The sequence below is a fragment of the Aedes albopictus genome, chromosome 2, assembly GCF_035046485.1.
Source record: "Aedes albopictus strain Foshan chromosome 2, AalbF5, whole genome shotgun sequence".
Classification (NCBI taxonomy): Eukaryota; Metazoa; Arthropoda; class Insecta; order Diptera; family Culicidae; genus Aedes; species Aedes albopictus.
In genome coordinates this window covers 71,233,680-71,258,967 of record NC_085137.1, presented here as the reverse complement: position 1 = coordinate 71,258,967, position 25,288 = coordinate 71,233,680, and the positions used below count along the sequence as shown (strand labels likewise).

Sequence of the window (25,288 nt, the reverse complement as noted above, 5' to 3'; positions counted from 1 at the left end):
CATTCAAACGATTTACGTGAAAATTGAGTGGATTTTACCAAACAGGGCGGTGCACACGCCGTGATTATCGGGTGATAGTTACTAACGTCACGTAACTTATGAGATTTTGTGAACAAGGATGAGCTACGTGATATTTCACGTAAATCGGACGTGAAAATTCTTTAGAGTGAGATGCGATTGGCCAAGAGGAACTGTTTACTAAAATTTCCTAGCCACAATATGATCAACAGCCACATGAAATGACAAGAGCACCATATCGAGCTCATGATCGCCTGCTCAGTAAGCATAAATGAATGCACAGAGTCATCAAGCTCAAGCTTCAGGCTACTAATAGGTATATTGATTCTAGGATGCATTTCTTTCGAAATAATTCGCACCACTTAGTGCCCTTTGGTAAAAGTTCATCTTTATTCTGTTAACTTACAAAAGTCCTTATACGCACCTGCTCACAACTGAACATTCTCCATGCCGCACCCAAGCTGCACCAGATAGGTCAGCATTTTCACCTTGGCCATGGCCCTTTTCTCCGGTGGAAGCCGTTGAAGTGGTTCCGCCAAGGAAAGCAGGAAATACTCTTCTTCGGTTTTTTGAACGGGGTTTTCAGGTGGTTTCTGGGGAGTGTCCGTTTGGGTGGACTGCTCAGCTGTGCTGACAACAGGAGGAGTTGGCGCGCGTTTTGGTTCAACTTCCATCGGTTCGGTATTTGCCGCTTGGTCTGTGGTTTCTTTGAGCGATTCGCTAAGTTTTCGTTTCTTACGTGGAGGACTGGGCTGAGGTAAAGTTTTTGGGAGATCATCCGTTTGCGTTGCAACCGTTTCAAACACTGCTTTCGGTGGTGAATGAAGTTCTCGAGTCTGTTCAACTTCTTGTGGTTTTTCTATTTCTTCCATGTATTCAACCTGATACACGTCTGTTTCATTTTCACCTAGGTACTCCTCCACCAGTTCCGTTCCAGCTCCGCTAGGAACTTCCTGTAAGTCGATTTCTGCAGTCTCAATATACGCATCGCCACCGACCTGTTCATCCTGCTGTCCATCTTCGTCCACCCGATCATCTACATATTTGAAAACGTTCTCATAACTGACCGGAACCGCATCCCGGCTGAGTGTCGTCCGGTGGAACTGTCTCCGGATGTGGCACTCATCGAAGTGGGCCTCACAAACCAGCCGTCGCGCCGACAAGGGCAGATTGCGTACCTGTTCGTTGCCGGAACGTTCCAACCAAAGCTGGCGTCGGCTGTCCTTGGGAATGTTAAAGAATGTTACCTTCGAGAACGGCGTCGGTCGGTTGAAGCAGTTTTTGAAAATACAACACGCCATCGTCCGAGAGGCGGGTGATCCCCAGTCAACTCAAGTTTCGTACGTTGATTTGGGTCAGCCACTTTGCTTCGAGTTTATAAACTTTCAACGACAATTAAACAAATCATTATAGTATACGAAAGCAGAAAAATAAGTTATCAATCAACAACTTGGAGTGAATAAAACTAATTTTGTAAAAACTTTGTAAGAAGAACTCAGTAAACGCAGTAAACAAAAAGCAAGCAAACTCGTTCCACATTATCCACAAAATAAAAATCCAGTGATGCCAGAGATTTTAGCAGATCTCTAATCCCGAGTAGAGTCAGTCTAGTTAGAGTCTGGCGGACTGTCACTTTCGATCGGAGCCAATCGAGCATGACGTCACGGTGTAGCATTTATCGGTGAGGACACTACCCTAATAAAAATGTATTATACACTGGCGATTGGGTGAATGATTGCATCAGAAGTGCTCAAACTCGGGGCACAACATATTCCAAGCCACACTTTCCCTTAAGGACAGAATAGCGCAGTTAAAGGACAGCAGACGCAGTGGTAAACTGGTATCATTTGATTTGGACAGTGCCTTCGATCGTGTTGATCATCGCTTTCTGTTCAACACACTGACAGACCTCGGCTTCAATACAGATATGGTGACCTTATTGGCAAGCATAGCAGCAGGATCGTCGTCCCGTCTACTAGTAAATGGGCATCTCTCCCCACCATTCCCTATCCAGCGTTCGGTGCGTCAGGGAGATCCACTCTCGATGCACCTTTTTGTGCTCTATCTTCACCCTCTCCTACAACGGTTGGAACAAGTGTGTGGTGCAGATATCATCGTTGCCTACCCGGATAAAAACTAACCATAGGGTGTATGGTGAAAACCATTTCTGCACCATACAGTGTACCAGCTACAATAAAGTGTATTGTGATGAAATGGTTCGCTATACTATACATTTACATTGGATTTTTATGTAACAATATATTATACTGTTTTTCTTACGTTTGAACCATTCACTTTTCCGAAACATTATTTTTCCGTGAATTTTTAATTATTTCTGGTGTTCGATTTGAATAGGTCGTATGTTTGCTGTGATTCATATGCAGATTCGACCTATTCAAATCGAACACCAGATTTATTTAGTTTAACATTTTTTCCGTGCTTTGTTTTGTTGATGTTTGTGACTTTTTTGATGCAAAGGAAAGCTTTCAAAGGAAAGAGAAAAAAGTGAATAAGTTGAAACATCAATTGAAAATCAATAACATGTTTAAATCAGTGGTAAACCAAATGTCCTATTCTAAGAACTGCAGGTCCAAGCAGGGGTCCAAGAGATATGGCGGGCTAGGTGTGTAGAGTGCGATGAGAGAAATACGAATGTAGGCCAACCCGGAATGATGCAGGTCAGATTACCGTAAATCAGTGGATGAGTTCAACACTATTATTTCTGTATTTGCATTTAGGGGAATTTTCTCCTCTTCTCTCATGTGAACTTGCCTTCGACCACAATCGAATCAAATGCGATTGACAAACTTTATCTTTGACCTAGAGCCATCTTTAACACATTAGACTGGACTGAACACTGAAATGACTTTTAATATAGGTTCGTCTGCGGGTTCGCTTTTTAACCTAACTTATACTTGAATCGAACTTGACAGTTTTCTCATGAGTTGTTATGTATTTCCGTGTATTTCAAACTTTAGTCAAACTGGAGCCTCAATATTGCAATAACGGTTAAGCACGCTGTAATGATACTTATGTACCTCGTCACCCACTTCATGCAACTACATTAGTGGTCTAATAATACTTAGCGCGCTCGGCATAGTTCCATCATGCCGCTCAAAGTGTTGCCACAAATAATGCTTAGTTTGCGAAACCCAGTTATCTGGCTGGTGGGGCATGGGAGCCTAAGCTTCAACTGTTAATGCAATCAGAGACTACTCAGACCTCGACTCAGACTTAGACGTGGGCGATCCAATATGAAGGGTTATCCAAAACGCTCTGGAGAATTCCCAAAGCGCATTCTCATAATGCTAGGAAGCCTAAGATGCCATTAACAGGAGGAAAATGACAAGATAATATAACATTATATGGATTATGTAATGTAAACCAATACAACATAACAAAAGAGAACCATTCCAAAACCATTTAATTAAATGTATAACCAGTAGTGAAACTACAATTGAAAACAATATATTTACGGTACATTTTATTGTTTGAAACCATATGTGTACCATACAATGTACGGTTTATTAAAACCCACGTATCAGTATTTATAACAATTCATTTACAATACAATGTATGGTTTTGCAAAAAAATATATATGGAGAAAAATATTTTTTTATATTGTTACGATACTTAACCACCCGTATAGTATATTGTAAAAATCTTATTTACAATATACTGTATTGGGTTCTACATTACATTTTATTGTTTTTGTATTTTTATTTTTACAGTGGTGTCTATTGTAAAAATATGGTTTTAAATAGTACTGTTACAATACAACGTTCGGTTTTTCTACTGTATTTTTTATTCGGGTATGCAGATGACGTCAGTGCCATCGTCACCGATGTCAACAAACTGAACGAGATGCGTGCTCTATTTAGAGATTTTGGGCGAGTATCAGGGGCACGCTTGAATGAGGAAAAAACGACGGCGATCGACGTTGGAGTCATCAACCCAGATATGGCTATTCCATGGCTTCGTACGGAAAACCAGGTAAAAATAATTGGCGTGATTTTTCTAACTCGGTGCGCGAAATGGTGTCACTAAACTGGGATTCGCTCACCACCAAGTTTTCCCAACAAGTGTGGTTACACTCCATGCGCATGTTATCTCTGCATCAAAAGGTGATTCTGCTAAACGTCTTTCTGCTCTCCAAAATCTGGTACATTGCCGCAAATTTAGCACCGACAACGGCGCACATAGCCAAAGTGACAGCCACCATGCGACGGTACCTCTTCCGAGGCGTAATTGCGACAGTTCCTATGGCACAGCTAGCACGTCGAATAGAGGACGGTGGGCTAAATTTGCACTTACCTGCGATGAAGTGTAAAGCTTTGCTAATCAATCGTCATATACGTGATATTGACTCCCTACCATTCTACGAGTCCTACCTGAACCAAGCTAACCTTTCCCCGCGCCAACATCTCCGAGCTGTCATGTTTGAAACAAATGCTGGACAATATTCCAATCCTGCCTTTTCAAATCCGCCAGAACCCGTCTGCAGACCTTGTCTATCGCTTTTTTTGTTAAAGGGACAGATAGACCAAAAGTGGAAGTAGCAAACAATAACGCCAATTGGAAACGTATATGGAGAAATGTTTCGAATCGCAATCTTCTACCACAACAGCGTAGTGATTTGTTCTTGTGGGTAAACCAAAAGACTCCACATCGTCGGCTGTTATACACCATGAATCGTACGGACGGAGAACACTGTATTCATTGTAATGCGGCTCTCGAAACACTTCAGCACAAGTTCTTCGAATGCCCTAGAGTGATCGATGCATATAGAAGTCTTCAACAGAAACTTTCAACGTTATTTGGCGGTCAGCGTACATTCCAGTATGCTGATTTGATGCGACCATCTCTCGAACGGATTGCAGCACCAAGCAGAACAATGATTATGAAGATTTTAATTAATTACATCACTTTCATTCAAGAGTGCAATGGTAGAGTAGATGTAAATGAGTTAAATTTCAATCTTGATGTCGTAGTTTAAGAAGTTATGTGTATAATTTTAGATAAACCAGAACGACAAATAAATGAACTGTTATAAAAAAAAATCAGAATGATAGCCCGAAAGGGTTGTTAAGCACGTTGTATCATATTTTTCTATTAGGGTACCGTCTACCCCCGTTGGTTTGAACGACACCTCATGCAAACCAACGGGGTTCATTTATTAATTTGAACTTCTAGTGATCCTGTAGGCATCGAAAAAAACACTGATGGTAACCCTTTTTACTGTTTTGTTTCGATTCTGCGTTCCGTTTCACTCCGTTCCATGAGCAGAATGACGTTTGAACTATTTTTAGTTTGAACGATGTGCAGATTAGAGAGGGTCAAATTAAAAAATGTTCAGATTAGATGAGGTCAAACCAACGGGGGTAGACGGTATGACGTTTATGCTCGATTGGCTCCAGTCGAAAGTGACAGTCCGCCAGACTCTAATTATAGGGACTCTAATCCCGACCGGAACATAAATTCTAGATTGAGTTTAAATAAGGGCGAAAGTAAATAACATGAGCAAGTTCGCTTCACCGACTCTCTCTCTTCTTCAAATTAAAGTGACAAGATACAAGCATGGTTGCACTTTTTGGTCATAAATCGCCAGGTTGCGATGCAATCTAGCATCTAAGTGTAAAAAAGTTAGATTGAAGTTGCATTTTGTCACTTTAATTTGCAGAAGAGAGAGACAATGAAGAGAAATTGATCATGTTACTTTCGCCCATATTTAAACTCAATCTAGATGAGATTAGAAGGAATTACATTAAGATTACTCTATGACGTAGAATCGCTAGAATCGTCTTTCACAGGGGGATTAACATCTCCTTTTCTAACCGGAAAATCCGCATTTAGCAAAGGAAATGTCATTCTCCTTGGTCTTACAGCTTGGCTTTTATATTCTCAATTTAGTTGAAAATCGGAGTTTTCGACTAACGAAGTTGGTTTTTTCTCCAAATCCATGCGTCGGAAGTAAACCTGGTCCACTATACAGCGCACCACTTCCGAAGTTAGGTCCGACGCTAGGGGCGGGACACATCCTAATACCGATGCTAATACCGCCTAATAAATATTAGTTTCCTAATCTTCATGCTTCACCGAAACATTTTTTGTGTAGTATGTCATGACTTTTCATACAACAACAAACTGTCACGAAAACAAGAGCTGAAAATACAATTGGTCTGTAGATTTTCCTAGGGGCAAGACACTGTGCAAACGAGAGCAACTCTGAGAATTTCTGAGTAACTCTCTTTGTCGATGATCGACGAAATTTGTTGAAAGACATCCCCAAAACTGCAATTTTCATTCAGCACACGCAACACTTTGCAGTTTGACATTGGTGCCAGATCACACTTTGGCATAAATGGGAGAAATTCTGAGGAACTGTGAGGAATTCTGAACAACACCTCGAACACAGATTTGCTCTCGTTAGATCTGTCCTGCCCCTAGAGATTTTCATCAATTTATTCAATCAAATTTTATAATTTCTTTTGATTATGTATTTTAGTTCTGAAAATTACGTGAGCTAAGCTGAACTCTGGGAAATGGATTTCGGAAACTTGTGTCGCTGGAGTAAAAAGCAAGAAGGTGGCTTCATCAGATATAACCCGAGATATAATTGAATGTACTTTCAATACGAGTCGGCATGGTAGAAAAAAGTTGTTTGAATATCCAATAAATACGAAAATGCAAAACTGTATTGAATACTTGACTACGTTTTTAAACTTTTATTTCAAAGAATGAGACAGAATTGGCATTAACAGAACTGCGGAAATTTTTAATCCTAATGGCATTGTGTACTCCAATGTCTCTTTGGTTTGAGTGTCACCAAATTCTATGGTGCCACTGCTAGTTTGAGATTGTTGGGCCTAGCTAATTGATTATTTGTAATCTCGATCTGCAGGTGGACTCTCGGTTGTGTATCAGTTATGATCTGTGAGCTTTCCATGATCGTAGAATACAAATCGGGACGTAGGTGTTAATTCGAGGTACCACAGTTCGTTGATCGGGTTCGCCAGCGATATGTCCGAAATCATTGCTCTAGGAGCGATATGTCCAAAATCATTGCTCTAGGAGTGAGAAGTACATAAAGGAGCTTTATGTTGCCGTTATAATACTACCTGAAATCTGAAAGCGCAACTTTCATTGAAAACATTTTGACAGCTGAAATCCAGTTCAATAAGCATGGCTTACTTCGTTCAAAAAGGATTTCCTCTGGGATTAATATTCCTTAATACTGCCTAATACCACTAATCAATATTAGAGCTGTCCCGCCCCTAGGTCCGACGCACGGATTTGGAGAAAAACCCAACTTCGCTAGTCGAAAATTCTGGCTTTCAACTGTGCGGAGAATATATGTTTAGCAACATGGCATCACCAAGCGTCGGTAAAAGTGTGGATTAAACTCGAGCTCAGTGATCCCGACGTTCATGGATAGATTCCAGTCTGCATCGTCTTAAGATTTTTGCTCCTTCTAGAAGCCTACACACTAAGAAAAATCCGAATCTAGTTTCCATGTCCCCACACATAGAATTCTGGACGAACATTTGAAAAGGGCCTATCTGCTTTGCGTAAACAAACATGTTTTTGACTCTGTAGGGCCTATCTGCATCCACCCACGCACATCAACACCCTTATCAGAAAGAGTGTTCTTCAAGCTATCTCTTAAGGGTGTTGATGTGCGTGGGTGGATGCAGATGGGTCCTGCAGAGACAGAAACATGTTTGTTTACAAATAGCAGATAGGCCCTTTTCAAATGTTCGTCTAGAATTTTGCAATCATGCTTTGCACTCGAAAAATAAATGCATCGCGCATATCAGGCCAAACATGTCTAAAGGTCCTATCTGCAGAAGAGAGGCTCTCTTTGGTTTCCCTCTCTTTCGTTAATATCTCAACTGTTTATTTATATTATGATTGTCCCCTTGCATTGAACGATGGTCAAAACAATCGTCTTTTGATTTGTACTGCAAAAATAGTTGAAAAGTGTACCATTACATTGCAATAATGAAAAGAGAAAGTGAGCAAAGAGAGCCTCTCAAATGCAGATAGGACCTATTGAAATGTTTGGCCTGATATATTCAAATCACGCATTTAGAATATAAATGCCGCTGCTCATATTTTCCTGTTCAAACGTAATCGTCCAAGAAACTACTTGGCCGATTTCTGGCAGAATTTCCCAATCATCAAGATAGGCTAGAAAATTTGTTCTGATCTGCAAACAGCCCTCGACTATTAGATTTTATGAGCAACCTTGCGTGGAGAACGTTTATGTGCGCGCATGTAGATTGTAATGGTGGAGTGGAATAGATTTTTGCAATAAATATGTGCGGATTTTTTTTGTACATATTATGAAATTGGTCATGACAAACCCGATCAATGTTCATAAAATATTCTTATTGCATCCATAATTTTTAATTATAGCAAAAATTCATAAGGTATATTGATGTCCAGTTGAAAGAACTCAAGAGGGTAATTGGCTTCTTTAACGGTGTTGAGATAATTCCATATTCTGAATCTGCATGCCAAACTGAGCCGAAATCCAAATTTTCATGAATGTTGGTGCCCGGGAACCTATTTAAAAATCAATTTAAAGTTTGTATGGGAGAGTTTTGCCGAATCACCCCTCGTCGCGTTACTGGGCGGAGCTGTCAAGCAGTTGCTCAGCTGTCAAAAGGTGATTTAAAAAAATCTCTTCGTAATTGATTTTAGGTATCAAAATAAGGTTCTAAAAATTGGAAAAAAAACAGTGGTTCAGAAAAAAATGCTCTTTCGTATAAAATCAAAAAATTAAAACTTAAATCTAAATATAAAAACCCAATTTGGTGCCGTTTCACCTTAACCAGCACAAAGAGCTGCTCATGGAAAACTCGCATTATTTGGAGCACACTTTACGTTCCACAACGGAGAAACGTCACAGCAAACGTCAAATTACACAACCGCATCAGCTTGACGACGGAGGCGAGACACCGATCAAGATAAGACGACGACGAAGAAGACGTACATAAGAGTGCGATAGTGGATTTTGCGAGAGGAACATCTAGGAAAAATAGGTAAAAACACACAAAATATCGCGCATTTCGACGCCAGCGGGTGATAGATCGTGAAAGTGTACCGTCCGGAACCGCAGGAGCACGCAGTGCCGCCGGAATAAAGCAGCCCCATAATGTTTACCGTCAACACACATCAACACGTAAGTTCGATCGGACCGAGTCAGAAAGTTGAAGCAATGGCAGACGACGGAGAATTTCGTCATTATTTTCTGCTGTCATTGAGAGGGCACTATTTACCCGAGGCAAGTGGTTTTTCTTTATCTATTGTTTCCCGTTTTATTTGCAGCAACTGCTCTTTCATCTCTCGCAAATCACTCCACGCCATAGTAATATCGCTTTCAGCAAGCAACAAAGGCACCATGGCCCCAAACAGCAGGGAAAGGAAGCTTCCTATCTGGCTCAGCAGGATCCCCTCCTGCCGCGGTTGAAGCAATCGCTGGTCCAGTTCTACACCGACAGTTTTCGGCAGACGCTCGAAGAGCCTCAACAACCCATGGCCAGTGTTGCCAGTGCGCCTCGACCCGCTGCCTCAGAAATGTTCGAACTGAAACTACCTCGAAGGATTGAGCGAAGCTTGCTGAAGCACTTCAGTAACATCCAGGTGATTACCAGTAGTCGCGAGGACGTTCCCTGGAGCATGAGTCTTACGCCCAAGGCGCGTAAAGGCAAAGAACCACAGCAGCAGCAGCGGGAAACGGTCTTTTTCAATGGTTACGCGGTACAGCAGATTGTGCGGAATCTGCTATTGAACACCCAGAGGAGTGGGGCTTACAGTAACTTAGCATGGGTGCAGCAACGAGGGTTCAAAACGGTTCGCTCCGTCAGCGCCGAGCAGAAGCGGAATCCGGGACTGTTCACGCGTGTCAAGGATACGTTGGGTGAGTATCTGGACTGGACCAGAGTCCATGGTCCTTGTAATGGGGGAAGGGTATTCATATTGAAAAAAAAAACCGCTGGTAATCCATACATTACAGAGGCTATCTGAAATATCCTTAAGTTTAAGGGAATCCGCTACCTTCAATGGTTGCTCAAGAGCACTATTGATTTTCGGCGAACTCGCGACAAACGGGATTAGATAAATATGATGTAATAGTTTTTAGAATGATTGTAACCATACCTTATCGATCAGACTAAGGTCGGGGTGGCCTTTGCTGTACATAGTAGCCGTCTCCATTCCACTCGGTCCATGGCTGTTTGTCTCCAGTTCCGCACTCTGCGTAGGGTCCGCAGATCGTTCTTCACTTGGTCGACCCACCTAGCTCGCTGCGTTCCACGTCTTCTTGTTCCGGTCGGATGACTCTCGAGAATCATTTTAGTCGGGTTGCGATCCGACATCCTGATGACGTGACCCGCCCAATGTAGCCTCCCGATTATCGCTGTGTGGACGATGGTTGGTTTTCTCAGCAGCTGATGCAGCTCGTGGTTCATTCGCCTTCTCCAAGTCCCGTCTTCCATCTGCACTCCGCCGAAGATGGTACGCAACACCTTCCGTTCGAAAACTGCTAGAGCGCGTTGGTCCTCTGCATGTAGGGTCCATGTTTCGTGCCCATAGAGGACGACCGGTCTAATCAGCGTTCTGTAGATGGTTAACTTCGTGTTACGGCGAACTTTGTTCGACCATAGAGTTCTGCGGAGTCCAAAGTAAGCACGATTTCCTGCCACAATGCGCCTCTGAATTTCTCTGCTGGTATCGTCGGCGGTCACCAGTGAGCCCAAGTACACGAATTCGTCAACCGTTTCGATTTCATCACCGTCGATATTGATTTGATTTGTCTTTACTTTCAGCCCTTGGGTGGATCATCCCTCCCGTCGATATGAAATCGGGGTGGCGGGCGCGGTGATTCCTCTCTGGAGCCCTTTGCCATCATGTACTTTGTTTTCGACACATTAATAACTAGTCCGATTCGTCTGGCTTCACTCTTTAGTCGGATGTACGTTTCCGCCATCGTCTCAAATTTACGAGCAATAATATCAATATCATCAGCGAAACCAAGCAGCTGAACGGACTTTGTGAAAATCATCCCACTCGTGTTTCTCCCTGCTCTCCTTATTACACCTTCTAACGCAATGTTGAACAGCTAGCACGAAAGACCATCACCTTGCCGTAACCCTCTGCGAGATTCGAAGGGACTCGAGAGTGTCCCTGATACTCGAACTACGCACATCACTCGATCCATCGTCGCCTTGATCTATCGTATCAGTTTATCCGGGAATCCGTATTCTTGCATAATCTGCCATAGCTGTTCTTGATCGATTGTATTATACGCCGATTTGAAATCGATGAACAAGTGATGTGTGGGCACGTTGTATTCGCAGCATTTCTGCAACACCTGGCGGATGGCGAACATCTGGTCCGTTGTAGCGCGTTCACCCATGAATCCAGCCTGATATTGTCCCACTAACTTTCTTGCAATCGGTGATAGACAGCGGCTTAAAATTTGAGAGAGTATCTTGTAGGCAGCGCTCAGTAGTGTGATCGCGCGATAGTTCCCGCAATCCAACTTGTCGCCCTTTTTGTAGATAATACCTCCGGTAATACTTCCTCCTCCCAAATCTTGGTAATGACCCAGTGTAGTGCTCTCACCAGTGCTTCTCCTCCGTGTTTTAGTAACTCGCTCGGTAGTTGATCTGCTCCAGCGGCTTTGTTGTTTTTCAACCGGCTAACCTCCTCTTCAATCTCTTGGAGGTTAGAGGCTGGAAATCTTTCGTCCTGTGCACATACTCCTAGATCTGTTACCACGCCACCTTCGGTACTTGCAACTTCGCCATTGAGGTGCTCATCGTAATGCTGCCGCCACCTCTCGACCACCTCACGCTCGCTCGTGACAATATTCCCATGATTATCTCGGCACATGTCGGCTTGCGGAACAAAGCCTCTGCGCGAGCGGTTCAGCTTCTCGTAGAACTTTCGTGTGTCCTTAGCGCGGTACAGCTCTTCCATCGCTACGCGATCTCGTTCTTCCTGCTGGCGCTTCTTCATCCGGAAGACTGAGTTCTGCCTGTTCCGCGCCTGTCTGTAACGTGCCTCATTCGCTCTCGTACGGTGTTGCAGCATTCTCGCCCATGTTGCATTCTTCTCGTTTTTCAACTGTTTACATTCGCCGTCTTACCAGTCGTTTCTGTGATTCGGAGTCGCGAAGCCTAGTGCTGTAGCCGAGGTACTACCTATGGCGGATCGGATGTCCCTCCAGCCATCTTCAAGTGTAGCTGCGCCAAGCTGCTCTTCCGTTGGTAGGGCCACTGCTAACTGCTGCGCGTAGTCTTGAGCCACTTCTACGTTACGCAGCTGCTCGATGTTGAGCCTCGGCGTTCGACTTCGACGCGTGGTGATAACTGTCGAAAGTTTTGAGCGCATGCATACAGCGACTAAGTAGTGATCCGAATCTATATTCGCACTGCGGTAAAGTGCGGACATTGATTATATCCGAGAAGAATTTACCGTCGATTAGGGAAGATTCAAATATTACGTCCATCGTTTTTCGGGTTTTTCAGACCCCCCCCCCCCCCCTCAACCCTCTATCACGCAATTTTCCTATACCCAAAACACGTACTGCCACACTTTTCTAGACCCCCCTCCCCTCCCCCAAATGTTGGACGTAATTTTTGAACGTTCCCTTAGAACGTGGTCCATTTCCTCCCTTCCTACCTGCGCGTTCATGTCGCCGGCAACGATTTTCACGTCACGCGGCGAGCAACCATCGTATGTTTGCTCTAACTGCGCGTAGAACGCTTCTTTCTCGTCATCGGGTCTCCCTTCTTGTGGGCAGTGGACGTTGATGATGCTGTAGTTGAAGAAACGGCCCTTAACTCTCAACATGCACATCCTTGCGTTGATCGGCTGCCACCCGACCACACGTTGTCGCATCTTGCCCAACACTCCTAAATACTGTTCCCAGTTCATTGGTGGTGCCACAGCTTTGGTAGAAGGTAGCCGCTCGATGCCCGCTTTTCCACACTTTCTGTCCAGTCCAACAATGTTCCTGCAACGCCACGATGTCGAAGTTGCGGGGATGTAGTTCGTCGTAAATTATCCTATCACATCCTGCGAAACCTAGTAACTTGTAATTCGATGTTCCAAGTTTCCAATAATACAAGTTTGAACCAATCACAGTTTGTCTAAGCTAAGCTAAGTAGCCTAATATGAAAACCGATAACCTTTAATGTGATTTACTTTTGGCGTCCTCTCCTTTAGTGATCTGTACATTGTTTCATTTTCATTTTTTCATTTTCATTTTGCAGCATTTGGTGGGGCAATGAGAGCGCAAGTCAGTCCAAAGCCGATGATAAGGAGGGGTAATGGCTGAATAGTCTTTGCTGACCACATAAACGCCATGGGATAGGAAAAGGGTATTTTGGTGTGGGATTAGGGTGTTGGTGCAGACTTGACGATATCAATGCTATTCAGATGCAAAATAATTTTAAGGCTCAATAGTGAATCGCATACCTTCCAAAACCAAAAAACAATAATTCACAAAATACCAAGCAAGTCATAGAAAGAAAAAGCGCCCGATTGTTTATTTTGTCAATTATAACAAACGGAAACTTCTACCCTCTCCGACTCGCCAGTCACCCCGGAAAAAATGTCCCTTCAGTTCTGGAAAATATATTATCCCCAATTAAGCCTTTAATCGAATTGTCCGCGTGGTCTTGTAGTACCCCTGCTAGGTAAGAATCAGTCATTGCCATACATATTAAATGCTAGACATGACCCCATGGATAGCATTTGCATATGTAAAAGCTTTGCTGATGTGACTTTCCTATTAGGCAATTCTCTCATCTCATGTTTGTCTTCAAAACCTTATCAAGCTTAGAAAATTGAAGTTGATAAACAATACATTACAAGGTTCGAATTCCCATAGAATGAGATCATTCATTCGCACTACAACACCATAGGAGATAATACCACATTGGCTGATTACAGTACAAATGTGAAAAATCTCCCTTTTCCCCCTATCCGCAACCCGGGGACGCGCCCTGTTGGATTTCGAAAGCCTCGGAGAATATTACAAACCTTCAATGGCATTCCCATAAACTAACCCACATTGCCCATTCAGGGGTCTGACTGGGCCAATTACCCTCCCTCAGTTTGTAATATTCTCTCCAACTTGGAATTATATTTTCCCGGCACATAAATGACTTCGACAAATGTTCGATATACTATGCAGCGTTATGATCAGTATAACTATATCAGATGACTTGGAGATCTGATTCTTACAGAATTGTTTGCCATTGATTATACATTCAGCTATTCTAATCATTACTGCAAAGGCCATCGACCACATGCCTAAAATCAAAGCTTCCTGGAAGATATAATCCAAGCCCAGGGCTTTAGTGATCTGTACATTGTTGCCTAATTAATCCCTCCTCCCCTACAGGACAACGTGATAGATAGACGACCCCTTCCTCGTGTTACTTATACAATAAGCTAATCGTTTCTACAACATCATACCGTGTTACACCCAAATGGCCTAGGACATTTGCCAACACGCGTATCGCTAATTCAGACTCCGATTCGTCTATTCCAGCTGCACCGGCCCCTCAGATATCCCACAAGTACGAACCGGTTCCGTTCAACGCGCAAACAATCAACCCCCAGCAGTACAGTGAACCGTTCAACAAGCTGCTCAGCGAAGTCAACGACCCGACGATACCGGACGAACAGAAGCAACGGCTCAAGATTGCCTTTGCCGAGGGTTACCTAACGGCGACCCATCCGGACCATGCAAACCGTTCCGGCAAGGCAATGCGCTATCTCAAAGTCTTGCAGCAGCTACTGATAATTGTCGTGTTCATCGGAATCTTCATCAGCCTGTTCGTCTCGACCAACGGGTCTGTTTTTAGGTCTGCAGTCAAGTTTGCTTTTTTTTATTACACACGCTTGTCCATTGGGGTGCGGCTTAGTTTCCTGACGAAAACTTTGATTCTTGGCAGTTTTAGAAACTAAGCCGCATTCAAACGCCTCTCTTGTTATACAATTCGGAACAATATTCTAAACTGATCCTCGTTTCCTTTCGGTTGCATTTTTTCCCTTCTCTTTTCCTCACTTCCCGGAATGTGTCCCCATCATGGTTCCCTATTTTCAGTAGAATACAAATCGGCAACCAGGTCGAGGTGGACCCGGAGGACATCTCGGTGACGTTCGAGGATGTCAAGGGTTGCGACGAGGCCAAGCAGGAACTGAAGGAGGTGGTCGAGTTTCTGAAGAACCCGGACAAGTTCAGCAACCTCGGCGGAAAGTTGCCGAAGGGTGTCCTACTGGTTGGTCCACCTGGTACCGGTAAGACCTTGCTGGCACGGGCTGTGGCAGGCGAAGCTGGAGTACCGTTCTTCCACGCGGCCGGACCGGAGTTCGACGAGGTTCTCGTCGGACAGGGAGCACGTCGTGTGCGAGATTTGTTCAGTAAGTGGTTTACTCGTATTGGGTCATAACGGGCAGTAGATTGATTAGAGAATTTCCCTTCGACCAGAGGCGGCCAAGGAACGGGCTCCATGCGTAATCTTCATCGACGAAATTGACTCGGTTGGTGCCAAGCGTACCAACTCCGTGCTGCATCCGTACGCGAATCAAACCATAAATCAACTGCTGTCGGAAATGGACGGTTTCCAGCAGAACGAGGGAGTAATTGTGCTGGGAGCAACGAACCGGAGGGACGATCTGGATCAGGCGCTGCTGCGACCGGGCCGCTTCGATGTAGAGGTGGTTGTTCCGACGCCGGATTTCACCGGGCGGAAGGAGATCCTCACGCACTATTTGAGCAAGATCTTGAGCAAGGAGATCAACATCGATCAGCTGGCGAGGGGAACGACCGGTTTCACGGGTGCCGATATTGAAAATATGGTCAACCAAGCCGCCTTGAGGTTGGTATCAGATGTCTAGATCTAGTAGAAGAGAATGTAACTTGGTGTGTCTTATTCTAGGGCCGCCATCGATGGGGCAGAAACGGTAACGATGAAGCATCTGGAAAATGCCAGAGATAAGGTACTTATGGGTCCAGAGCGAAAATCTCGACTGCCGGACGAAGAAGCCAACAAAATTACGGCGTATCACGAGGGCGGACATGCTATTGTTGCCTATTATACGAAGGTAAGCGTTTCATTACATCGTGGTTAATACGTAGAATAAGTACAGCAACTACATGAAATACTTTATCCTCATTTTTTTTTAGGAGTCCCATCCCCTTCATAAAGTGACAATCATGCCGCGTGGTCCATCGCTTGGCCACACCGCTTACATCCCGGAGAAGGAACGCTACCACGTCACCAAGCAGCAACTGTTGGCCATGATGGACACGATGATGGGTGGCCGAGCGGCGGAAGAACTTATTTTCGGAGCCGACAAAATCACATCCGGTATGTCTGGGTATCTTCTTCCACCATAAACTGTTTTAATTTATTCTTCGTAATTCAACACAGGTGCCAGCAGCGATCTGAAGCAGGCCACCTCCATCGCGTCGCACATGGTACGCGACTGGGGCATGTCCGAGAAGGTGGGTCTACGTACGATCGAATCGTCCAAGGGTTTCGGCGCCGCCCCGGAGGTTCTGTCCCCATCGACCGTCGAGGGCGTCGATAACGAAATCAAGAAAATCCTGAACGACAGCTACGAGCGTGCCAAGGCCATCCTCAAGCAGCACGCCAAGGAGCACAAGGCACTGGCGGAGGCGCTCCTCAAGTACGAAACGCTGGACGCCGAAGACATCAAGGCCATCCTGGGGGGCGAAAAAATGCCGGTGGAAGAACACTGAGACGATCGAGAACAGCGGAGAATTGATGCTGAGTAGAAAATATATTTAAAATATTGATTCGTACGTACAAGTAAAATGCAACAAGGTTTAAGGACAACAGAAAAATGGATTTTGCGTCGAAAGGCTGAAAGATAAATGGCAGAGCTCTTCGAAGGTGGAATGCGTTGTAAGTTCAACACTAAGTTTTTAGCGGCAAAACTAATGTGCTAGTTGAACCATTTTGAGTTTTAAATGTTTCAATTCGATGTTCAGGCATTAGGTGCTTTTTCGATTAGAATGCATCGCTTCACAAATTCAGCCTTATGTTTTTCAGCCTTTCAAACGCATCTCAAAATTCAAAAGTAAATTGGCAAGAACCAACACCCAAACACATACACTCACCATCGGTGGACACCGTTCTGCTGTGTGGTTTTAGATATACATATTGAAAAGATTATTATTTAATCATAGCTCTTTCTTCCTTGTCGACTCAACCGCAGCGCCGCCAACACCTAAAAAACGAATAAATCGCCATCATGTTCTAGTTTTTTGATTATTTACATCGTTTTTGACAGGTCTTCAGAAAAATATTCTACTTACAGTCATTGTACCTAGTCCAAGGAACTTCTGAACTAATTTCTGGTGTATTTCTGAGAGGAGCTTCTATCAGATTTCTTAACGAATTCCTTCACAAATATCGCCAGGTATGGAGCAGGACAGTTGGCATTAAGTCATCTGGCATTTGGCAAAATAGAAATCTTCTCTTCTTGTTTAGTTAAACGTCTATTTTACTAAGAATACTACACTCCTTACAGTTTTCTCCATGCACTGTATAGAAATGGTTAGTTTCAATTGTTTTTTTTTTTGTCGCCTGTCATAACAATGATGCAAAATACTCAAAAAACTGTAAAAAGTCTTGACGATCATCGATTTATGATTGAAAATTTTGTGTGCAGCACAGCACTTCCATGATGGCCGAAGTGTGCTACTCTAATAGAACATGCTGCCGACGGTGGATCAGGGGATAAAATTTTGAATGAAAGAAACACTTTTTCACGAGGCAGACTTGTTGTAAAATAGTTGAGTAGGTAAAGTAAAAAAGTTGAATTAAACGCTAAAAAATAACCACTTTGAACTATATACTATGAAAAACAAAATAAATCAACTGATAAACAGCTTTAGAATTGCACCGGGAAACAAACAAATAAAACTAAAAAAAAAGTCTACTTATAAGATGTTTCGACTGTATAATTGCCAGAGCACTACCAAAAGAGCTGAAAGCGAGAACTATTCCAGAAAAATTGAATAAAAATTACAAAACATGTTAGTTGATCAATTCATGTCTAATTCATTTCCCCTTCCCTTTGGACGAAACGCATTCCTTGATTTTCGAAGTTATCTGATCGAATTGACCTCCCACCGAAGATCCATCCTCGGAGCACTTGGCATCACCCGCCTCCTTTCCAGATTTGCAAGTCGTGAAGGATTTCAGCTTATCGTCGACGATCTTCTTCACGTCGGCGCCCATCGACGTGAAGCACCCGGCAATCTTGCTGAAATCACCAACCAACCCTATCGCATCGATGACGGGAACCCTCAGATGCGACTGAAGATTGTTGTCCAGGAAGGCCCGCAGGAATCCATTTTCCACATTGTTCACTCCGGTGCCCTTATCCAGCAGTTCGTTGACCTTGTTGTACGTGTCCAGGCGGTCGTCCTTACCGGAACCCTCCTCCTTCGCTTCCGGGGCACTCGTTTCTCCTCCTTCGTTATTCTTCTCACTGCCGCCGCTCTCCGCATCATCTGCGCCTGTCGCAGTTGTTTCGTCTGCTGCTGCGGATTCTGCTTCTGTTGTGGCCTCAGTCTCTTCGCTGGTACTGGCTTCTTCTTCAGGAAGCGGCAAAGAAAGAACAAAGCTAAATACCAGGCAGCTTACTACCAACGATATCGGAAAGAGCTGCATCTTGTGGATTATCAAAAAGCTGCAATAATCATGGAATGGATTACTATTTATAGTTGCTTTGCCAAGTAGGTAGTCATAGATCAGCATGTGCTTAGTGCCTTCTCAATGGATCAATACAGCTGCACAAATAGGTAGACGGATTTAAAAAAACGTTGCACGTGGTTGAAAGCCGCCGTGAGATACCTGCATATAAATATTTGCAAAGAAGGCAGAATGAATCAGCATATTCTTTCATGGGTATCTTGCTGGGTTCCGATAGAGTGATTGTTTCAAGAAATTCTTCCCACGATTCCTTCAGAAACCTTTACATATACTTCTGCAAGATGCATCACTGAATTCCTCCAGGAATTTTGTCATAGCTTCTTCCAGTGTTTCCATCATGGACTGCTCTAGAGATTTTTTCAAGAATTCCTCTGGGGATTACACCAGACATTCCTCCGGAAATTTCTCCACGGATATCTTTAGAGGTTCCTCCAGTTATTGTTTGCAGTGCTTTTTTGAGGATTCCTCCAGGGACTCCCAAAAGAATGTCAAGTGGAGCGGTCCTGGTTGGATGGTTAGAACATGTGACTATCACGCCGAGGACCTGGGATCGAGTCCCACTCCCGACAAACTCGCAAAATGTGAGTTCTTCCTTCGGAAGGGAAGTAAAACGTGGGTCCCGAGATGAACTAGCCTAGGGCTAAAAATCTCGTTAATACAGATAAAAAAAAATGTCAACAGAGTTCCTTTTAGATATTTCTACATGTGATCCTCCAGACATTTCTTCAGGGATTTCTTCATGTATTCCTTCAAGAGTTCCACTAGAGATTGCTCCGATAATTCAATCTGGAATAATTCGGAGAATTTCTGCAGGAATATCTTCCTGAAAACCTTTCAAAAACTTTTACCGGAAATTATCTAAACAAATCCAGGAATTCCTTAATACAATATACAAAACATTCTTTTGGGAGTCTATCTAAAGATTCCAACAATAATTCGTCCAGAAATTACACTGATAGGCAAAATAAAGTGCCCACCTTTTAGTTTTTTCAATTTCTCTCATTTACTTGGTTCAAATTAAAGTAAACACACTGTAGTTTTTTTATTATCTTATTTTTTATATTCTTTTTAAGTTTCACTTATGGAATACTGAAAAAAAGGAGTTTTACTTAAAAAAAAAACAATTTGTGTTGAAAAAAAAAACAGTGACAAAAAAAGTGCCCACTTCAAAAATCGATATTTTTTCGATAAGTTTCCATTGGAAGACCTCTCGATTGTTTATGTTTTGATATTTTGACATGTTTTGAAGCAAACGGCTTGACCTGGTGCATTTGTTTACGTGATCGCGTTTGATTAAGTTGAAAAAAATGGAGAACGTAGTGGTTTCGAAAGCAATTCCGTTGTGTATCCGAAAACTGGTAGTTCGTGATGTGCAAAACGGTTAATCGCACCGGGCTGTCGCTAGGAAGTACAGTATCAGTAAGGCAGCGGTTGGCAAAATTCTTCTGAAGCTTAAAACGTTTGGATCAGTGGTGGATCGCCCTGGCAGAGGCAGGAAGCGGAAAACGGATGCGAGAACGGACACCAAGATCATGCGCGAAGTCAAGAAGAACCCGAAGGTAACTGTCCGCGAGATTCAGGAAACCCTTCAGTTATCAGTTTCCGGTCGAACTGTTCGTCGCCGTCTTGTAGCACAGGGGTTGAATAGCAAACTAGCCCGGAAGCGCCCATTTATCAGCAAGGCAAACAAAGCCAAACAGCTTAAGTTTGCTAAGGAGCATGCTGATAAGCCCCTAGAGTTCTGGAAAACGGTTCTCTGCACGGACGAATCAAAATTCGAGCTGTTTAACCGAAAGCGGCGGGTTCGTGTTTGGTGCAGATCGGGAGAGGAGCTTCAGGAGCGCCACATCCAAGGCACGGTGAAGCATGGAGGAGGAAATGTAATGGTGTGGGGATGTTTTTCGTGGAGTGGGTAGTCTCGTGAAAATCGACGGGATAATGACGGCGGATTCCTACATCAACATCCTGCGAGAAAATCTGGAGGTTTCGCTGCTCCAGACGGGCCTTGAAGAGAAGTTCGTATTCCAGCAGGACAACGACCCGAAGCATACTGCCAAGAAGACCAAGTCTTTCTTCCGGTCTTGTCGGATCAAACCGCTGGAATGGCCTCCACAAAGCCCGAACCTCAATCCCATCGAGAATTTGTGGGCGATTCTCGATGCCAGGGTTGGCAAAACTGGTGTTACCAATAAAAATAACTATTTTGAAGCCCTGGAGCGCGCCTGGGAAGAGCTAGATCCACAGCACCTAAAAAACCTGGTCGAGAGCATGCCGAAGCGCCTGCAGGAGGTCCTGAAGGCCAAAGGAGGACACATCAATTATTGAAAAGCTTTTGTTTTACTTTAATTTATGTTTTCTGCAGCCTACCCAACTAACAATCACTCATTTAACAGGCACCATTATGACGAATTAATTCAGCATAATGTTGAATAACATTTGAATTATTTTCACGCACAACCTATGTTCGGGTTTTGTTCACACAAATTTGGAGAAGTTATAAAGCATCATGTTGTGCACCAACTTCATTTTTTGCTGTGAAAAACGTTTTACAAATGTACAGGAAAGTTGTTATTGGACTTTGACAAAAATGACAGAAAATAAATAAAATGCAAAAATATTAAACTCTCACGAGAGTAATTATTTGCTCTGTTGAGAACACCTATTATGAAATAAGAATTACATATAAAATTGCATTAATCCAGATTAGAACTCGAGACCTGTCGATTGCCAGCTGCATGCCTTCCTATCTGCGCCATCCTAGAGATGGTGAAATGCAGTACCCAAAGCAAAACATAATCTTCCCATGACTAAATAATGATCATTCCTGAACTTGTGTTCAGCAGTGGTGAATTAGCACTGCACGAGGTAATCAACTGAACAACGCCTTATACTCAACAGCTGTTCAGCCCAAAACACGTGTTTTTCATTCTGATTTCGCTGTCAGTATTTTTATCGCACGGTGAGAAAACGTGAATCGAATGCGGCCAAAAAGTGTTGGTCCTTATTGAAGATATTGTTTCCAGACGTACCAATTGCGATATAAATATTTTATTTTATTATTAAATATCGATATTTAAAAATGTATACATGTCATATATGACAACATGTGGTGCGATATGGTCTTGGACATGATGCACTCACAACATCTGTTCAGGTTATCTACTCATGCTCAGTCGAAGATCCGTTAAGCAATTTTTTTTTTAAATTATGCTTTTGTCATGGAATCTTGATATTATGTTCAATAAATAGTGCATAAGGATGTTTAGGGGTACTTGAAATGTGTCGATTTCTAATCTAGGTGACTGTGGGAACAATATTCAGTAAACACGACAGCACTGAAATGTCAAATGCATCGATCCAAGCGTCTCGTACAATCGAACTGCTGCGGAAGATTAAAAATAAAATAATCAAGGTACAAGAAATCTTGTTACAGACCAATAATAATAAATAAATGCCTCATTTTTACGTTGATTACGTCTCATGGCACTCGATGTTAAGCTATTCTGTTTTATGTTTTGTGATTCGTTTAAAATATTGGTTCTATAATAACTTGGTTGTCTAAATATTTTTAGCCATGATTTATCCCGTTATCCGAACAAAGTTCCGAGTCAAACTATGACGGGCTGAAGGCGTTTATTTGACAAGTGAAAAGCACATTGTTCAGGAGTATATGCTTATCGATACACCAGCTTAATAAGATGCAGACAAATGTTTTGTTAAACTCTTTTGTTAAGGACACAATGCTTGTCGAATAAATTTCTTGTTAAACTTTTGAAAAGTGTTTTAATTTATCATTGTTGATACCGATGATGAAAATCGAACATTGACTACTTTTTCAATTTAAAAATCATTTAAACAGTAATGTGTAGAGCATAATTTTAGTTCAGCTATCATTACCATTATTAAGCAACAATTCAGCAAGCTTGCTTGTTTGTGACTTGCAATTGTTAGTTGGGTAAATGAAGTGGGCACTTTTTTTTGTCACTGTTTTTTTTTCAACACAAATTGATTTTTTTATCTTTAAGTAAAACTCCTTTTATTCGGTATTCCATAAGTGAAACTTAAAAAGAATATATAAAAATAGATAATAAAAAAACTACAGTGTGTTTACTTTATTTTGAACCAAGTAAATGAGAGAAATTGAATAAACGATGAGGTGGGCACTTTATTTTGCCTATCAGTGTATTGCAGACATTGAATTCCTTAATATCTTTTTCTAGGTATTCCTACAGAAATTTTTCCAGGAATTTGTTAAAGTTTTCGAGGGATTTCCTATGGAATTCCACATAGGATTGTTTCTGGGATCCTCATGCGATTTCTTCAGGAACAACTCCAGGAATTATCAAAAAAAAAAAATCCTTCAAGGATGCTTCCAGGAACTCTTTTTATAATCCATTGAAGAGTTCCTCTTGAAATTTTTCAATAAATCCTCCGGGAATTAATCCAGTACTTCCTCCAGGTACTGCTTAGGGATTCGCTTAGGAATTCCACCAGGAATATCTTCAGGGATTCCTCCAGGAATTCTTTCAGAGATTCCTCTGGAAATTGATGCAGGGATTCCTCTAATAATTTCTCCTGGGATTCCTTCAGAAATGCCTTTAGAGATTCCTCTAGGAATTCCTCCAGGAATTCTTTTAGAGGTTCCTCCTTGAGTTTCTCTAGATTCCTCCGGGAATCCCTACATTCATTCCTCTAGGATATCCTCCAGGGATTCCTCTAAGAATTTCTCCCGGGCTTCACTCGTCAATTCGTTCTGTGATTCTTTCTAGAACAACTTATTTTGAAAATTCCTCCAAAGATTCCCCCAGGAACTCTTCTTAGGATTGCTTCAGGAATTCCTTCTTGTATTCTTTAAGAAGCACCTCCATGAAATTATTCAGTACTTCCTCCGCTCCAGGAACTGTTTCGGCATTCCCTTCCTCTGAAAATTATTTCTGGGATACCTTCTGGAGTTTCTGCAGGAATTCCTCCAGGGATTTCTTCAGGAACTGCTATAGGGATTCCTCCACGAACTCTTCTAGGGATCCCTTCAGAATTTCTCCAAGAATTCCATCTGCGATTTCTCTACGAATTATTCCTGGTATTGCTCTACGAATTCCTCCAGCAATTCTTCCAGGGATTCCTCTAGAAATTTCTCTAGGAATTCCGCTAGAGATTTCTCCAGAACTTCCTCTGGAGATTCCTTCAGGCATTCCTCTAGGATATCCTCCAGGGATCCCTCCAAGAATTCCTACATGATTTTTTCATGGATTACTCCAAGAATTCCTCCAGGGTTTTTTCCTTCCTTCCTTTTCCTTCCTCCAGAAATTCTTCCAGAAGTTGCTTCAAGGAATCACCAAGAATTCTACCAGGAATTCCCCTAGGAAATTTATCCAGAAATTCTTCAAGGAATACCTCCAAAAATTTTCCCAGAGATTCCAGGATTCCTCCAGGAATTTCTCCCAAGATTTCTCCAGGAATTACTTCAGAAATTCCTTCACGAATTCCTACAGGAATTCTCCTAGGCATTCTTCCAGGAATTTATCCAGATATTCCAGGATTCCTCCTTGAGTTCTAGCAGATTTATCCAGGAATTGTTTCAGCGATTCCTCCAGGAATTGCGCCAGGGACTTCTCTAGGAAGTCCTCCAGGAATTCACCAGGAGTTCTTCCAGTAGTTTCTCCTGGGATTGTTTCAGGAATTCTTCCTGAGATTCCTCCAGGAATTCATGTAGGCGGTCCTCCAAGACTTCATCCAGGAATTTCAACAGGTCTCCTCGAGGAATTCATCCTGAAATGGTTTCCTTCAGGATTTACACCAGGAATTTCTCCATAAATCTGTCAGCAACTCTTCCATGATTTTCTCTAGGAATACCTTCTGATTTTTTTTTCCAGGGATTCCTCCAGGAATTCTTCCAGATTTTCCTCCACGAATTGCTGCAGGGATTCCTAGGACTTTTAGCAGGAATTCCACTAAGAATTCTTCCAGGCATTTCTTCAGGGATTTTTCTAGGGATTTCTGCACGAATTCCCCGAGAGATTCCTTCAAAATTCCTTCAAGGATTTCTCCAGCAATTCCTCTAGAAATTCTTCCAGGAATTTCTCAAGGGATATTTTCAGAAATTTCTCCCACACTTCCTCTAAAGATTCCTCCAGAAATACATCCAGTAATTGTTTCAAGTTACAAGAGGTCTCCAGTGAGTCTAGTGGTTAAGGCTATGGATCGCCAATCCGAATACGGCGGGTTTGATTCCCTCTCTTGTCGGGTAAATTTTCTCGACTCCCTGGGCATAGTGTATCATAGTACTTGCCTCACAATATACAAATTCATGCAATGGCAGGCAAAGAAAGCCCTTCAATTTATAACTGTAGAAGTGCTGAAAGAACACTAAGTTGAAGCGAAGCAGTCCCAGTGGGAACGTAGAGCCATTGAGAAGAAGAAGAAGAATTGTTTCAAAAATTGCTTTAGAGATTCCTCCAGGAATTCCTTCAGCGATTCCTTCAGTAAATCCCACA

General features: G+C 42.7%; 3 protein-coding genes across 5 annotated transcripts; 1 reads left to right on the top strand and 2 right to left on the bottom strand.

Annotated features, from left to right (window-relative positions):
* Nucleotides 1-384: 384 nt before the first annotated feature.
* Nucleotides 385-1,556, bottom strand: LOC109423967 (uncharacterized). The gene has a single exon (XM_062854880.1). It carries the CDS (start codon nucleotides 1,317-1,319, stop codon nucleotides 447-449), a length of 873 nt encoding a protein of 290 aa, XP_062710864.1. The 5' UTR covers nucleotides 1,320-1,556; the 3' UTR covers nucleotides 385-446.
* Nucleotides 1,557-8,949: 7,393 nt separating this feature from the next.
* On the top strand, nucleotides 8,950-18,125 carry LOC109423965 (ATP-dependent zinc metalloprotease YME1L). Of its 3 annotated transcripts, none has more exons than XM_019699037.3 (8): nucleotides 8,950-9,205; nucleotides 9,352-9,943; nucleotides 14,570-14,906; nucleotides 15,152-15,465; nucleotides 15,533-15,923; nucleotides 15,984-16,149; nucleotides 16,232-16,415; nucleotides 16,479-18,125. In XM_019699037.3, the coding sequence occupies exons 1-8, from the start codon at nucleotides 9,179-9,181 to the stop codon at nucleotides 16,808-16,810; spliced, it is 2,343 nt and encodes a 780-aa protein (XP_019554582.3). In that variant the 5' UTR covers nucleotides 8,950-9,178; the 3' UTR covers nucleotides 16,811-18,125. The 3 variants fall into 3 exon arrangements, with proteins under 3 accessions (XP_019554582.3, XP_019554581.3, XP_019554583.3); XM_019699036.3 differs by having other exon boundaries at nucleotides 8,951-9,205; nucleotides 15,149-15,465; XM_019699038.3 differs by having other exon boundaries at nucleotides 8,952-9,205; nucleotides 14,591-14,906; nucleotides 15,149-15,465.
* On the bottom strand, nucleotides 18,114-18,835 carry LOC134287628 (30 kDa salivary gland allergen Aed a 3-like). The gene has a single exon (XM_062849865.1). It carries the CDS (start codon nucleotides 18,750-18,752, stop codon nucleotides 18,138-18,140), a length of 615 nt encoding a protein of 204 aa, XP_062705849.1. The 5' UTR covers nucleotides 18,753-18,835; the 3' UTR covers nucleotides 18,114-18,137.
* Between the last annotated feature and the right edge of the window lie 6,453 nt (nucleotides 18,836-25,288).